Genomic DNA, 17,190 nt, shown 5'->3' on the forward strand with positions numbered 1-17,190 from the left:
AGGACTTCCGGATTTTTCTGCTTAAGCATGTGCTTGTATGGTTTTCTCACAAGGGAAAGAGAGGAGAAGAACAAATTTTTGTTTTTGCTGTGTGTCTGTGTGTGTGTCTCTGTATGGAAGATCAAAGTATTTATTGACAATATACTTAAAATAACAAGCAATTTATATTTGGGTTTTTTATTAAGATATAAAGAATTTCAATCTAAATACTAGCATACTTTTATTCCCAAATTTTTCCTACCAATTAATCTTAATAATTTTCTACAGTCAGAAAAGAGAAAGTCAAGTAGGCAGTTGTAAATGTAGGTACCATATGAGATTCTTCCAACTAAAATGATGTCACTTACATGGCAGCTTAAATATGTGATCACTCTTAACCTTAATGAGAAACAAAGGAGTAAGAAACCGGGGTCTGATACAAACATCTCAGGTTAAGGGTCCTGGAATTTCTAAATTTCAATCTCTTTTTTAGGGATAAATCTGCTTCCCAAGGGATAAAGACGAGATTCAAGATCTATTTAGATATTAAACTTCCCCTCCTGGGGAATTCCTGATATTCTCACAAGCATTAGGGACTCCCAATTTAATAAGACAAGCCCTCAATCTTGGGGCTTGCCCTTATGAAGCTTGTTACTGCAAAGGAGAGGCGAAGCCTACTTATAATTGTTCCTGAGAGTCACGCCCAGCGAACCTCTTTTGTTGCTCAGATGTGGTCTCTCTCTCTTAACCAACTCTGCAGGTAAACTCACTGCCCTCTCTCATGTGGGACATGCTTCCAGGGTGTAAATCTCCCTGGCAACATGGAACATGACCCCTAGGGATGAGCCTGGACCTGGCTTTCTAGGATTGAGAAAGACTTCTTGACCAAAAGGGGGAAGAAAAATGAAACAAAATAAAGTTTCAGTGGCTGAGAGATTTCAAATGGAGTCGAGAGGTCATTCTGGAGGTAACTTTTATGCATTATTTAGATATCCCTATTAAGTTTTTAGTTTATTAGAATACCTAGAAAGAAATAACTGTAATTGTTGAATTGCAATCCAGTATCCTTGATTCTTGAAGACGACTGTATAACTATAAAGCTCATATGGTATGACCGTGTGATTGAGGAAACCTTATGACACACACCCCCTTTACCCAGTGAATGGACAAATGAGTAGAAAAATGGGGACAAAAAGTAAATGAATAATAATGGGGGGGGAGGAGGACTATGGGATGTTTTGGGTGTTCTTTTTTACTTTTATTTTTATTCTTATTTTTATTTTTATTTTTTGGAGAATTGAAAATGTTCAGAAGTTTATTGTGGTGATGAATGCACAACTATATGATGATACTGTGAACAACTGTACACTTTGGATGATTGTATGGTATGTGAATATACTTCAATAAAACTGTGTTTAAAGAATCTATATAGCTAAATAGGTTGAAACTAGCTACATATTCTAGAGATTTAAATGAATAAATTAACTTACTCAATGACTATTCCCAAATTATAAACTCTGTCTGTAATGAGATGCATAGACAAATGTGTCACTAAAGTCCTGATTCTCAACTGAACAGGATAATGGATGAAGCCAAATCAACAAGGTTTCATTTCATATAAAGCTGTAAATTCACCGCCATAGGAAAGTATGTGTTCAAAAAGCATACTTTTAACATATTTTTTGTGACTAGTGCAAAGAAAAATATTGTGAAATATTATTCTACACACCAATGAATAAAGAACTACCTTTAAAAAAAAATAAAGAGGCAACCCCAGAGAACCTCTTTTCTTGCTCAGATGTGGCCTCTCTCCCCCACTATGTGAAATATAACTTCCAGGGCTATAAGTCTCCCTAGAAACATCGGACATGACTCCCAGTGATGAACCTAGCTCTGGCATAATGGGACTGAGAAAGCCTTGTTGATCAAAAGGGGTAAAAGAAACAAAACAAAATAAAGTTTCAGTGGCTAAGAGATTTGAAATAGAGTCAAGAGGTCACTCTGGAAGTTATTCTAATGCATTGTATAGATATTCTATTTTAGTTTCTAGTGTATTAGAATAGCTAGAAGGAAATACCTGAATCTGTTGAACTGTAATTCAGTAGACTTGATTCTTCATGATGATTGTATAACTATATACCTTTTATCATGGGACAATGTGATTATGAAAACCTTGTGACTAACGCTCCCTTTATCCAGTGTATGGACAGATGAGTAATAAAATAAAGACAAAAAATATATAAATAATACAGGGGAATAAAGGGTATGGGATGTTTGGGTGTTCTTTTTTACTTGTATTTTTTTCTTTATTTTGGAGTAATGAAAATGTTCTAAAATTAATTGTGGTGATGAATGCACAACTACATGATGATACTGTGAGCCACTTATTGTATACTTTGGATGGATTATATGGCATTTCAATATATCTCGATAAAACTGCATTTAAAAAACCAAACAAATAAAAGATCTATTTAGAAATTAAAATCACTAGGATTTAATAATGGATGGGGGGAACTGATGGGGCAAAGACAGGGAAGGAAGAAAAATACACCAAGAGCAGCAATGAGCATTTTTGCTGGAGCCATGCATTTATTGAAAATAAGAACAAGGCCTGAGGTGGGGGCACTTGGAAAAATGCATACTCTGAAGAGTAGATGGATAGGTGGGTAGATAAATAGGGTAGAAAATATCTAGAATAAATACTGAAACTGTCAAACCTACAGGCATTACCTTACCCACAGATATCATTTGTTGAGACTACACAGCAATGATGTGCTTATAAAAATCTGGGTCTCTTGACTTTTTATGAAAAATTGGAACATCAGCCATACTAGACCCACATTCTTGCAAGGCTGCTATAGTCTGAAGCTGAATGATGGCTGTCCCTTAAATATGCAACTGTCGTTCTAATTCCCACTGCCCCAACTGCAATCCCAATCCAGCCACTCCAATGAATTCCAATATATTTAAACATGTGAATTTGTGACTCCCAGTCAAAAACATGGAGTCCAGCAGCAAGATGCAGGGCAAATCAGAGTGATGACACTAAGGCAGAAGGTATCTTTGAGATATGGGGACTTGTGAAAGTAGAAATGAGCAAAAACATTATCAAGAAAAGCAAAGATAAGTTTGGCTCACTTATCAATTTTGTCCAGGAGTGGTTTTCAGCAAACATTAAAAATCTCAGAAAACAAATTCGTGAGGATGAACAAAACACCTCACGACATTCTGGCTGTATCCAAATTAAAGCACTTCTACTACAAGGGCAGAGTGGCCTACCCAATTTTTTCTTACATGTTTTGCACTGGTGCATGCTTTGGTTTGTCTAATTATCAAGAAAATGTGAGTATGGCCTTACTGAAAGCCAGAGTGAATAAGGGAATCATACCTGAATGAGCATTTTTGCCTAGAGCAGAACAACCCTGCCTTCTCAGTGCACAGGGCTTTCTAACAGACACTAAAAGGATAGATGGAAACAAAACTCACTATTTGCATTCACTTGAAGCCATAAGAGAGAAATCAGTTTTTACTTTATTTAACATTTTTTAGAAAAATATCTTGCAGAAAATGACCATTAAACATTTCCCCCAAAGTATCATTCTCTTTAGGGTTCATCACACTGTAAATGGCTATGCCTCAGGCCAGTGTGCTGAGTCACAGAGCTGGATCCCATCAGCAGTTTCTGCAGGAGAAGGGACTCTGCGCCAAGCTCTACCACCTTCTCATTCTGGCTCTGCTCACTCTGGCTAGTTAACATACTTTCTCTTTGTGGAAAAATCATTTAGGTATATACATTATGAATAGTTATGTAAAAATAAGCATGCATGCTAACAAGAATGGGAAAGAATTAGCAAAGATAAGGACAGCAATTGTATTAGGAAGGATTCGTTTCTATCAAAAATACTTAATATCGTTGTCACATCATTTTTCTATTAAAATGTTCAAATTTTCAACAACTTTAAAATGTTTTTCATTTGTTCCTGAAGCTACTTCCCTAACTATTTGCTTTGAGCTGTTAAAACTATTAAGCAGATAGAAGAAGATGGCAGCACAGAGAGGAGTGGAAGTTAGTTAGTGCCCTTGGAGCAACTAATAAACAACCAGGAACAAGTAGTAAATGATCTGGAATAACTTCAGTGGGACAACTGTGACTGTCCACAGATCGTGCACCAACCTGGACTGGGAGGAATGCCTGAGATCACAGCATGGTATCTATGAGTAGAAACTGTGGACCCAAGCCGGGAACCCCCTCCTACCAAGGCAGCCCGAACTGCAAAGCCTCACTGTGATAGAGAGCAGCACTCTCTGAACAAGTGAATATACCTCAGTCCAGCTCCAACTGGGGTTTTAATTGGCAAATGTGGACAGCTCAACGCAGGCTGATATCCCCAACAGAGGCTTTTATTAACAACTGACCTTGAAGAGCCAGGGGACTTCTCTGTCCTGGGAGGGGGATCCCAGAGGACCGGGTGCTATCTCTGGTCGACAGGTAAAACTGGAGGCCATGGAGTAGCCCTGAAAGGGGACTTTCTGTCCCTTTTTCTCTCTCTCTCAACTTGAGTGGTTCAGTGGAGAAAGCCTCAGCCATTTTTAGTTTGCAGCATTCTGGAGTGGAGAAAGCCTCAGCCATTTTCAGTTCACAGTACTCTGACTCAGAAAAGGGTGGAGATAGCAGAGTCAGAGAGACAAAGAAACCATTTAAATGCAAAGGAAAACTCCCTATGGGGTATATCTTCCCTAAGAGGAAAGAGGTGGTGCCCAGCTCTACTACCCACCTTCCATTCAGAACCAGACCCCAGAGCCTGGGGGAAAACAGCCAAAACAGAAACAAAGGAGGCCACATGTCTTTACACCAGTCAGGTGCTATAGGCTGACAAGTGCCACCTGCTGGGCAGGTTAAGAAAAGCACCGTGGCTTGAGGTCTCACAGGATGTAACAATCTTCTAAGACACACCCTGAGGGAAACCTGATACTGAATATTTCCTCCTTCTGGGACCTGAGCCCATTTGGTCTGGGAAAACCTGACTGGGGTAACCAAGGAAACCAGATACCTAGACAACAGAAAACTACAACCTATGCTAAGAAAAACGAAGTTAGGGTTCAGTCAAAGGAACAACCTTACACTTCAGCTGAGACACAGGTATTGAAAAAACTAATGCTAAATCAGTTCAAAAAGTTTAGGGAAGATACAGCAAAAGAGATGAAGTGTATAACGAAAACACATCGAAAATTCGAAAAAACAAATGGCAGAATCTATGGAAATGAAAGGCACAACACAAGAGACGAAAGAGACAATGGAGACGTACAACAGCAGATCTCAAGAGGCAGAAGAAAACACTCAGGAACTGGAGAACAAGACATCTGAAATCCTACACACAAAAGAACAAATAGAGAAAGGAATGGAAAAACATGAGCAATGTCTCAGGGAACTGAATGTCAACATGAAACACATGAATGTACGTGTCATGGTTGTCCCAGAAGGAGAAGAGAAGGGAAAGGGGGCAGAAGCAATAATAGAAGAAATAATCATTGAAAATTTCCCATTTCTTATGAAAGACAAAATTACAGATGCAAGAAGCGCAGCGTACCCCAAACAGAATACATCTGAATGTGCCTACACCAAGACACCTAATAATCAGATTATCAAACATCAAAGACAAAGAGAGAATCCTGAAAGCAAGAGAAAAGCAATCCATCACATACAAAGGAAGCTTGAAAAGACTATGTGCAGATTTCTCAGTAGAAATGACAGAGGCAAGAAGAAAGTAGTGTGAAATATTTAAGATACTGAAAAACTGTCAACCAAGAATCCTATATCCGGCAAAATTGCCCTTCAAATATGAGGGAGAGCTTAATATATTCTCTGACAAACAGACATTGACAGAGTTTTTCAACAAGATACCTGCTCTACAGGAAATACTGAAGAGAGCACTACAGACAGATGGGAAAAGACAGGAGTGAGAGGTTTGGAACACAATTTTGGGCAATGGTAGGACAGCAATGTAAGTACATTGAACAGAGATGACTGTAAGTATGGTTGAAAGAGGAAGGTTAGGACCATGTAGGACACCAGAAGGAAAGAGGAAAGATAAAGACTGGGACTGACTGTATAACTCAGTGAAACCTAGAGGGCTAAGAATTGTGATAAAATGTACAAATATGTTTTTACATGAGGGAGAACAGATAAATGTCAACCTTGTAAGGAGTTAAAAATAGGGAGGTATTGGGGGGAAAATACAATCAATACAAACTAGAGACTATAATTAACAGAAACATTGTATATGCTTCCTTTAATGTAACAAAGGCAATATACCAAAGCTAAATGCATACAAGAGGGAGACATAAGGGAGGAGTATGGGAATCCTGGCATTGGTAATGTTGTCTGACTCTTTATTCTATTTTAGTTTAACGTTATCTTTCCTTTTGTTGCTTCCCAGCTGTCATGTTTTGTTTTTGTTTTTTTTTTTTTTCCTCTTTTTTCTTTTTCTTTTGTCTCTCTACATTCTTTGACTCTTCCTCCTGCTTTGTGGAAGAAATGCAGATGTCCTTATATAGATAGTGGTGAGGGTGGTGAATACATAAATATGTGACTATACAGGGAACCATCAATTGTCTACTTAGGATGGAATGTATGCTGTGTGAACAAAAGCATCTTAAAAAAAATGCATTGATGAAGAAACCTTGAGGACACTATACTGAGTGAAATAAGTCAGACAAAGAAGGACAAATATTGCACGGTCTCAATGATATGAACTAATTATAATATGTAAACTCATAGACATGAAATATAAGTAACCAGAATATAGAATGAGGCTAAAGAATGGGGAGCAGTTGCTTATTATGAGCAGAATGTTCAACTAGGTTGAACTTAAATGTTTGGAAATGAACAAAGGTGACGGTAGGATGCTGTGAGAATAACTAACAGTACTGAATGCTGCGTGAAGGTGGTGGAAAGGGTAAGGTCAGAGTCATGTATGTCACCAGAAGGAAAGCTGGAAGTTAAAAGATGGGAATGGATAAAACAGTGAACCTTATGGTGGACAATGTCCATGATTAACTGTACAAATATTAGAAATCTCTTTCATGAACTAGAACAAATGTATGACACTACAACTAGAAGTTAATAATAGAGGGGCATATAGGGAAAAAAATATACCTATTGCAAACTATATAATACAGTTAGTAGTATTTTAACATTCTTTCATCAACCGTAATAAATGTAGTAAACCAATACTATAAGTCAACAATGGAGAGGGGTTGGTTAGGGATACAGGAGGATTTGAGTTTCCTTTTTTGTCTTTATTTCTTTTCTGGAGTAATGAAAATGTTCTAAAAATTGAAAAAAAATTAATTGTGGTGACAGATGCACAGCTGAATGATGGTACCATGGGCAACTGATTGTACGCTTTGGATCTTTGGATAACTGTATGATATGTGAACAATCTCAATAAACAAAGCAAAACAAAATAAAAATACTATTAAGCAGAAATATTCATTCCTCTGGTCAGTCAATAAATGATTTTTTGTAGGTTATTTAAAATATTTGCTGGAGTTGTAGGGAATACAAACTGTAAGGCTTGGCAGCTTTGTTCACTCTATGATTTACTAGAGGAGAGAAGAAATGTTCACAAAATTGTACAGTAAAAGGAAGCCTGCATGAAGTTTGGTCTGGAGAAATGTATAAGAATAGTATCAGTATTCAAGGGAAGGCAAGGGACTACTCAATAGGGTGATTAAGGTGGCCTTCCTAAAGAGGTTGGGCCTGGAAGCATAAGTAAGATCTCATTAGATCCAACAAACATTTATTAAGCATTGGCTTTGTTCCAGGATCCATGGTAGGCCCTCACAGACAATAACTCATTACTGGTGACCAACTTGGGGATGGGGTTGGAGAATAAAGTTTGCTGTGGGAGGAAGGGAGTTCAGGTGGTTAGAGGAAAAAAAAGGAATTTTAGGCAGAGAAAACAGCACATGTCAAGTCAAGACCAAGAAGTATTTCATTTTGGATGAAATACAAGAAAGAACAATTTAGTGATACGTATAATAAGAGTGCTAAAAATGTTCAACCCTTTTAACCTAATAATTCCATTTCTGAAATTAATCCTTAGGAAATAATTCTAAAAATCAAAAGGATTCAATGCATAAAAATTTTCTTTGAAACATTAGTAACAATAAAAACCTGCCTTTTCCTGTACTTTATTTTTTATAGCATTTATCACCCTGATACTACATTTCATTACATTATCAAATAGCATACTATAGTATATTTGTTTACTTGTTTATTATCTTATTCACCAAATAGAATGTAAGCTCAATTAGGAAAAGTTTGTTAACCTGTCTTGTTCACCACTATATCCTCAGAGAAAAGCAAATATCTGTGGAAGGAAGAAGTTATAATGGAAATTAATGGGAACAATTTAAATGTTCAGATAAAGGGGAATGATAAATAAATTATTTATTATATATCAATTTGGGAGAACGCAACTGCTAAAATGATGTTTAAACTTAGAGCTTATATTATATGAAACATGTTTGTTTAATTACTTATTCATGGTAATTTTTTAAAGCAGAATACCAAACTATAAACATTATACCATCACAAGAAGATTTTTTTAAAAAAGTTCCCCAAAAGAAAACAGAATGAAATATAGTAAAACATTTACAGTGACTGTTTTTAAGGTAATAAAAATGTGATTGTCTTTTATCCCTCATCCCTTTAGTCTATATATTGTCCAAATTATCCATAGTGAGATTGGTATTTTTTAAACAGAAAAATATAATAAAATTACATTTAAAAAAATCTTAACCAAAAAACAGTAATGCAGACTATGGTCAAGTCATACATAGAAGGCACTAAAAAGCTTTGTTTTAAGCAAAGCAATTAGGGGATCATAGTGATGTTATAGAAGCAGAGAAGGGATATGGAAGATGGGTTGGAAGGGAGTAAGACTGGAGACAGGGAGACCAGTAGGATGGTATTGTGCTAGTCCAGGTATAAAACAATGAGCATGAACTGAATAGTACAATAAGGATGGAAAGAAAGAGGTAATATGAGAAAGGTCGAAAATGAAGCATTAATGAATTCTAGTGACTAATTCAGTATAGTAGTAGAGGAAACCAGTGGTGATTCTGGGCTTTGCTTAACTGAAACAGTGGTATAATTAGGTGGCAAGTGTTTTTTTGCTTAGCTCTAAGGAAGAGCTTTGACATGAATACTGTTTCATATACCTTGTTTTCCAGACTGAGAAGCTAACAAAGTTATTTTCTTTAATATTGTATAGTTTGGATCGTAACTATCACTTCTGTCAGATTCCATGGGGGATAAAGCAAAACAAAGTAGAAACTCCTTTCTGGGGCTAAAGATTGATTATGATCTTTAGCTGTGCCTAAGAAGCATCTCTGTGGATGTAGCATATAGTAGGAACTTGACAATTCTTCTGTTACATCATCCAGTAGGTCTTAAACACACCATATACAATTCATTACCTAATTCCTGTGAAATCTGGTGAAAGCTCCAGATAAAAGATAAATTTTCATCTTTACAGTAGAAATCAAAGAAGCTTTCTTACTTGATTTGGAGACACAAGAGTCTAGGGTTTTGTAGTAAATACTATTAACTATAATGTCACATCCTTGTTAGGAGTATCAATACTTCCAAGTATTTTCTTATAATTTGCACAAGCAATGCAACATTAAGAAATTCTCAGAAAACAAACCTTTGTTAAAATAGAAGTTTCATGCAGAAAATTATCCTTAAAAATATGTTTTAGCATCAGAATTGAAAGGCTGCATTTTCTTAAGTCATTAGTAGCAGCACTAATTCTTTCCATTTCCTGGGTCACCAAATTGGCAGCTAACAGCACTACCACTCCAAGATAAGAAGAGGTTAGGCAGGGCAGGTACTATGAGGTGAATTACCTGTTCATCTCGAAGATGCTCTCATAACCAAGTTATAGAAGAATCTAAGATCAATTGGCCAGTTTTACAGAAAATAATATACAAGGGTGAAAGGAAAATAAAAAGCCATTCAATAGAATTGTGACCTCACATACCTGGCATCAAGAAACCTTGATCTTAAAATCATAACTGCTTCACAAGTGCTTTGTTTGAGCTGCATCTGAATGGAACTAAATTTTCGATGAATGATGCCCACCATTCTTTCAATCTCTTTTGGGGAAATGGGACGTGTTCTACTCTGCTCTCGGAGAAGGTTCATCACATGTGTAGTGAATTCATTACATGCCTGTAAGGGGGAAAAAAAAATCACTCCTTAGGAAACTGGTATTTTATATTATCACACTCAGACATTAGCCAGCTCATCTGAATTTCCACCTCATTTGCATTGTCAATGGCGTTATGCAGTGGGCAGGGTAAAATGAAAACTAAGACTCTTGTGAAGTGGCAGTGATAGTTAAACAGAGCAGCAAGAGTTCTGAAACTATGAATGGTCAGACATGCAAGGGAGACACAGCACTCAACTTCTACCACCCCTCCCTCCCTCACTCTACCACTATTTTGACCCGTTCCAAAATGAGATTTCCCAGTGGAGGAAGATCTCTATCAACTCCTACAGATATATATTAAATATATATTAAATTTAATACTAAGCACCCTCTATTGTCTCTGAGGTTTTACATTTATTTAACAAACGTTTACAGAAGGGTTACGAAGTACAAAATTCTTCCAAGTACAGTGAGGGAGACAGAAGAGAGCAAGATGTGGACCTGGCCTTCAGTGAGATAAAATATACAGAAAATGAATTTTCACAGAAAGCAGTCCGTGCTAAGTGCGACAAGGAAGACAATAATACGTAATGGAGTGACTATTCTCACTGCAGACAGAGGGATCACATAAAGCTTCATGGTAGAAGTGACATTAGGGACTTTTGAAAGGTGGATAAAGATGGCAATCAGAAGGAAGGAAAAACTCTGGAAATGAAATGTAGCAAGTTAAGAGAATGACTAGTAGGAGTAGAGAGAATAAGTAGGGAGGGCAGGGAGGAATGATTCTATCAACGTAGGTTTGGGTTAGCATATAAATGGCCTGGGATGCTAAGTATTCCAATGTCTTAGTATAATTTAGCTGTGGTGCAGGCTCTATCAGTGGATGTAAGTCACCCCTGGAAGATAGGTAAAGCAGCCTGACTCTTCAGGGGTGCAACGGCAGGAAGGCAAGAATCAGATTTGGGTCTCAAACTTTTTAGTTAATCCTCAGCCCCTCTCTCTTTCAGCTTACCTATATTTTTCTAGATTTACAAAACCATGTAATTGGGCCTACACTGAAATCCAGTACTGTCTTGGTAAATAAAACATCAATCTGTACTCCTAAACAAAAAGAACATCTTCTGGCATTTTTCTTAAATAGGCAGGTTAGGAGATTCTGCATCTTACTGCATGGATGCCCCACCAGGGCGAGTAGACAGAACAATCATTGATCAAGGAAAGACATGTTTTGAAGCTACAATAATGTCCATTTCCCTATAGATATCCTGAACATTGCTCACATTTAGCACACAATGCTTTTTCTAACTGCTCATTAGAGACCTAACCTTTCAAGTACAGTAGGTGTTTCAGTTACTCTAAGCTTTATAGAGATTTTCTACAAATATTTCTAAGGCAAGATAAAATGAGTCTTGCTTACCAATTATTTAAAGTTTTTTATATGTTTAAGTCTTGAGAAATTTTAAATTCTTTGTGAGTAGTAACCCTGAATCGCTTATTGGACTCTTCAGTGTGTAGGATTACGCAGTATACACAGCAGGCACCTAATAAACATCAATTGATTGATGGGCTTTTGTACTACAATTCAAATACTTTACATTTGGTCCAAGAGTGAGAATAACGTTGGTAAATATCCATAAATTCATTATCCCTGAACCATAATGAAGAATTCTTAGCCTGCAGTCTGTGGATATGTTTAGAAGGTCTATAGTACCTGAAATCTATACATCTGTCTGTACATATACAATTCCTTAGGGGAGAATGTGTGGAGTTTTTGTTTTCTTTTCAGGATTCTCAGTCAGTCCATAACTAAAAAAGGTTAAGAATTATTGTCCTAGGTTATGGCACAGTAAAAAGTTAAGGAACTTTGCAACTCTAAAACCATAAGTTCTTTCTATCTTTAAGCAAACCAAAATAAGGAAGAGTAAATTTAAGATATTCCCAAACCCTATATTATCAATTTAAACTATCTTATGCTAAGCTGAAGGCAATTGATCAACCTGCAAAGAAAGATATGTACATATTTTTTTCTTGGACTTCCTCTCAAGAGAGGTTTACATAACCTCAAAATTACAGAATTTGACGAACTCTAGCCCTCAGTTTTCTCATTAGTAAAATGACAAAAATTGAACTAGAACAATGTTTCCCCAAATCGGGGTCAACAAGTTCTATAGTTTATATTAAGAATATTAATATTTCAACACATAATCAATGTTAAAAAACATGAAAAAAGGTATTTACATGATCTTTTTCATACTAAGTCTTGGAAATCCAGTATGTATTTTACATTTACAGTACATTTCAATTCAGACTAGCCAGATTTCAAGTGCTCAATAGCCACATGTGGCTAGGGGCAACCATACTGGACAGTACAAGTATAGAGCATCTTGTAGGACCAATGTGCTAAGAAAAACTCTTTGGGAAACACTACACTAGGTAATCTTTCAAGTTTCTTTTTTTGTTTTATTCTTTACCACTATGCATTCACACATACACACACATAAAAGCTTGATGAAGTAACAGGAATTATTCATTTATTATATCTAAATCTTTGAGAACATGTATTCAATATTCCGTATGAGAAATGAGAAGTACACGAAAAGCACAACTGATGCATATCAGAGTGGTTGTCTCCAGAAAAGGAACTTGAGTGGTTGTGAGTTGTAAGCAGAAGTGCTTTTGTTTCATAGAACACCATTTTTACTTGAAAGCAAAACTGACAAATTATCATTATTCAGAGTCACTCATTTTGCAGACATTTTCTCAATGAACCAAGTGAGTCTGTCAAATCAAGAAAAACAATCATATTTGTTGCCAATGATAAAATTCGAGTTTCCAAGGAAAAGTTAGAATTTTGGAAAGCTTGCATCCACCACTGTGAACTTGACAGTTTCCCAGTACTTAAAGGCTTTTCTGACTAGTTTGGTACTGATATTAACAAATATGACATCCTGATATTGTATAATGAAATGTGTGGAAGATATGCATAACCCAGAGAATCAATCCTTTCAAAATCAACAATGCATGTTACAAAATCATTCATGGGTAGATCCCATGCAAATTAGAAATGGATTTTAAAGGAACAGAATACAAAAAGTTAAACTGATTTGGTTTTGCCCTTTAAGAAGGGCATTTTAAGGACAGTGAAGCTATTCTATATGTTACTGTATTGGTGGACACATGACATTAAGCATTTGTCAAAACTCATAGAAGTATACAAACAAAGAGTGAGTCTTAATGTAAACTAGGAACTTCAGTTACTAAAAATGTATCAACGTTGGTTCATCAATTGTAACAAATGTACCACACTAATGCAAGAAGTTAATAAGGGGAAACTATGTGTGTGTACATGAATGTGTGTGTGTGGGAGGGTGGATTACATGGGAATTCTGTACTTTCTACGAAATTTTTCTCTAAACCTAAGACTGCTCTAAAAATAAAGTTTATTCTTAAAAGCAAAGTTAATTGCTAGGGTTTCAGATTTCACATTACAACTAACCTTTAAAAAACTAAAACTTGTCAAGTTTTGATGTAATACCAAAGAATAATATCCATAATTATCTGAAAAGGCTATTAATATATGCCTCACTTTTACAATGACATATTAGCATAAGGCAAGATTTTCTTCATCTACTTCAACCATAGGACAACAGATTGACTATGTTGCCGATATGAGAATTCTGTTGACGTCTATTTAAGCCTAACATTAAAGACTTTTGCAAAAATGTAAAAGCAATGCCATTCTTTTCACTAAATTTTTAGTTTGGGGAAAAATACAGTTTTTTAAAAAACATGTCATTTAGGTTAACATATAATAGCTTATTATTTTTTAATTAATAAATATTATGAAATTTTCCCAATCTTAATTTCCACTGTAATAAATATTGATAGATATAACCCACAAAACAAAACCTCTTAAGGAGTCACCAACAATTTTTAAGAGTCTAAGTCCAAAGACCTAAGTTTGAGAACTGCTTACACTGGAGTATGGAAGCATTTCTAATTTGCACACATAACACTGCTAGTTCCTACAACCTAGCTCAGATATTATGGTAACATATATCTATGACAGGGCTCCTACGGAAATGATCCTTGAGATGTTAGCTTTCTTAGTTTTTCTCTGGCCATATTTTAATCTCTCCAGAATGGGTGTCTGCCTGTGGGTTCTAAGAAGCAGCCAAAGGCTCATGTGAGAAAAAAGGGTTAAAAGCAAAAAGTTTCTGCATGTAAAACTCATAATTTCCTAAAACATTTGCTGAACGTCTCACAACTTATTAAGTGAAGCCATCTATGAATGCAAATGCTGATTAGCAATTTGGCAATACCCCAACACTCACAGAATTCACATAGCTTTTCTTTAAACCAGTAGTTCATACATGATTAATTAGAACATCTCATTTATGTAGTGTGCACTTTAGCTCATTACTCTAAGTAAAATTCGTTAAGTATTTACATTTAGATAATTAAAATCTGGGTACACCCTTAAGAAAGATGCATACACTTTAGGCAAAGTGATTTTTTTTTCTTTATACCACTGAAAGTAAATTACAGCCTCATTTACAGAATCATCTGTACCAGTTTCAGAGCAGAGCACAATACTGCCTCATTTCTTATTCCTTAAAAGGTATACATTTTTTTAGCCTACAAATATAGCATTTTTTTAGCCTACAAATATAGCAAGAATGATCTAATGAATGCAATTGTTTTGAAGGGCCACCAAGCCACATACTAGAATTGGTGTTATTTATAATCTGGGATGCTCACTTCAAACATCTATCATATCATCCATTATATCTACAGAAATAAATTGTTAAAATAGACATTGAAAAAATTTTCCATTGCTTTATTTTTTTTTCCAAGTGAAACTGTCAGTTAAAACTTTTTTGGTCAATTGTCCACAATGTCAATGTAGTAACACTGTGGTTAACTGGAATATTTGAAATGAAAAGTTTTGTTTCCTTGAATTCTCTGATTATAGTATTGGGCAGAAAGCTCTTTCTTCTTTTAACCCAGCAGTTGAAAACTATGCAGGATGTATTTGTTTGTATAATGCAAACACTGCAATAGTTAAATGAACCTAAAACATGAACGGCTTGACTATGATTTTAAGTCAATTCTTATTATGAGAGACTTTCTCCTTGCTATTTGTTCTTTTCTCTTTAAAAGTAATAAATAAAGATTTGAAATATCTGGGTTCTGGATAATGGTTTCAATGGTATTTGTTGGCTAGTAAAATTGTCTCCTCAATATCTATACAATTGGTTTACATTCAAAACTAAAGACTTGAGAGTTTTATTTGTTTTGTGGGAGGACTTTTTATCCTTTATATTTATAGATTCAAACTTCAGCCCCTTTCTGCCTTTAAATCCACATAAGTAAATGTAAAATCAGACAGTGGGCAAGTACTAATTTTAGAGGAAGTTTTACAATTGTACAGTGATCAGATTTAAAAACTGGGTTTGTCTTTTGTAATCTTCTAGAGGAGCTAATTGTAGACAACAGATCATAATACCTCATATTCTAAAATCCCGTTTTGAAAGAAAGAATAAATCTATTAAAAGTAGATGCCCCTGCATTTAGAGGCAGCCATTTTCTAGATGTCTTTATAACCTTGCAAATAACTAGTCCAATATTACAGATTTTGTGTTTGTAAAATGTTTAAGTCAACAAATTCTTCTTGTTTTAGAATAAAAGTCAACATTTAAAGATTCTTTCTAATCCACTTAGAATGAGACTAATATACCTAAGGACCAGCTAAAAAGACAAACTATCTATTGTACCCCCAACACTGCTTATCTAATTGCATGGTTTGGGGACCTAGCTCATGTGGTTTTTTAGGATTATGTTATCTAATGTATGCTAAATTCTTTGCATAGTCTAGTACATAATTAATACTCAATAAATGACAATTATTGTTGAAAATGGCAATTTTATGAAATTCATATTGTGTTATTATTCTGCAGTAAGTCCTCCTCTGATTAACTAATATAGTTCTGTCTTCTCATTGCCTGAATGAACACAAACATTGCTTCCAAAGACGTAAATTTTTTTAAAAAAGTGATCAAATATAAATCAATTTATTGTATTAATCAAGTTTGTGTTCATATATAAAATTGGTACATAGAGTCAATAAACTAATGACTTGGAAGGGGAAAAAGGGAACACACACATACCCTCATTCTAGCCAAGGAAAATCCCTGGCATAAAAACTGACAAGAAGGAAAACACTTCCTTTGAGGCAATGAATAACAAAGCCTTGCTCAGGAACATGAAATATCAAGTTTACATCAGGCAATATTCTTTTGTCTTTGCTATATTAAGAAGAAATCGCAAAATGGGATTAGGAGTTTACAGTCTGCACCTTCAATCTGATAACATCAGCATCATTGAAGCTGATAAAAATAAAATTCCTTTACAAGCAAAGGAGATTTTGCCAGCAAATGTAAACATATAACATTGAAATCCTTGAAAAGCAAAAGGTTCAGCACTCATTCTCTATTCTTCAAATAAACCCCTGCAATCTGAAAGCCCTCTAGCAGCCAAACTGTACCTGATTGGTCTTGATACATTCAGAGTACATGCTTGGCTCCAGCACTTCACCTGATTTGGGGTTCCTACATGCTCGTGTAGGGTTGGAACATTTACAGTACTTTTACCTTCAGTAAAAATATTTTTCAATGTGATTATAGTAGATAGTTTTTAATTTGTCATCTCTATTACATATAAGCTGTAAATTATGAAGTAAATTGTCTATGAATAAGCAGTTTTTTTGGTACAAGCAAAGTGGGAAAGCTGTGTAAGGCATATCTGTTCCTTTTTAACTGAGAACACATGTTTAAGTCAAATTCCGTTTTAAAAAACCAATGTGCCCATCTCCTTTCAGTAGGAAGGTGGAGGAACAAAGAAAGACCAGCACAACTGAAAACCTTCATTTCTTATAAAGAAGCTTCTTAGGACCCTTGGCTCAAGTTCATTAGAAATTAATCTATTC

At 35.5% G+C, this 17,190-nt stretch overlaps 1 protein-coding gene across 2 annotated transcripts in view; it reads right to left on the minus strand.

Annotated features, from left to right (window-relative positions):
* The window catches only part of PBX3 (PBX homeobox 3), a 314,870-nt gene that overhangs the window by 62,154 nt on the left and 235,526 nt on the right, over positions 1-17,190 (minus strand). For both annotated transcript variants that reach the window (XM_037797351.1, XM_037797350.1), the window contains exon 4: positions 10,032-10,222. In XM_037797351.1, the coding sequence (XP_037653279.1) occupies positions 10,032-10,222 (191 nt within the window). The remainder of the gene's footprint in view (positions 1-10,031; positions 10,223-17,190) is intronic.

This window comes from Choloepus didactylus, chromosome 10 (genome assembly GCF_015220235.1).
Source record: "Choloepus didactylus isolate mChoDid1 chromosome 10, mChoDid1.pri, whole genome shotgun sequence".
Classification (NCBI taxonomy): Eukaryota; Metazoa; Chordata; class Mammalia; order Pilosa; family Megalonychidae; genus Choloepus; species Choloepus didactylus.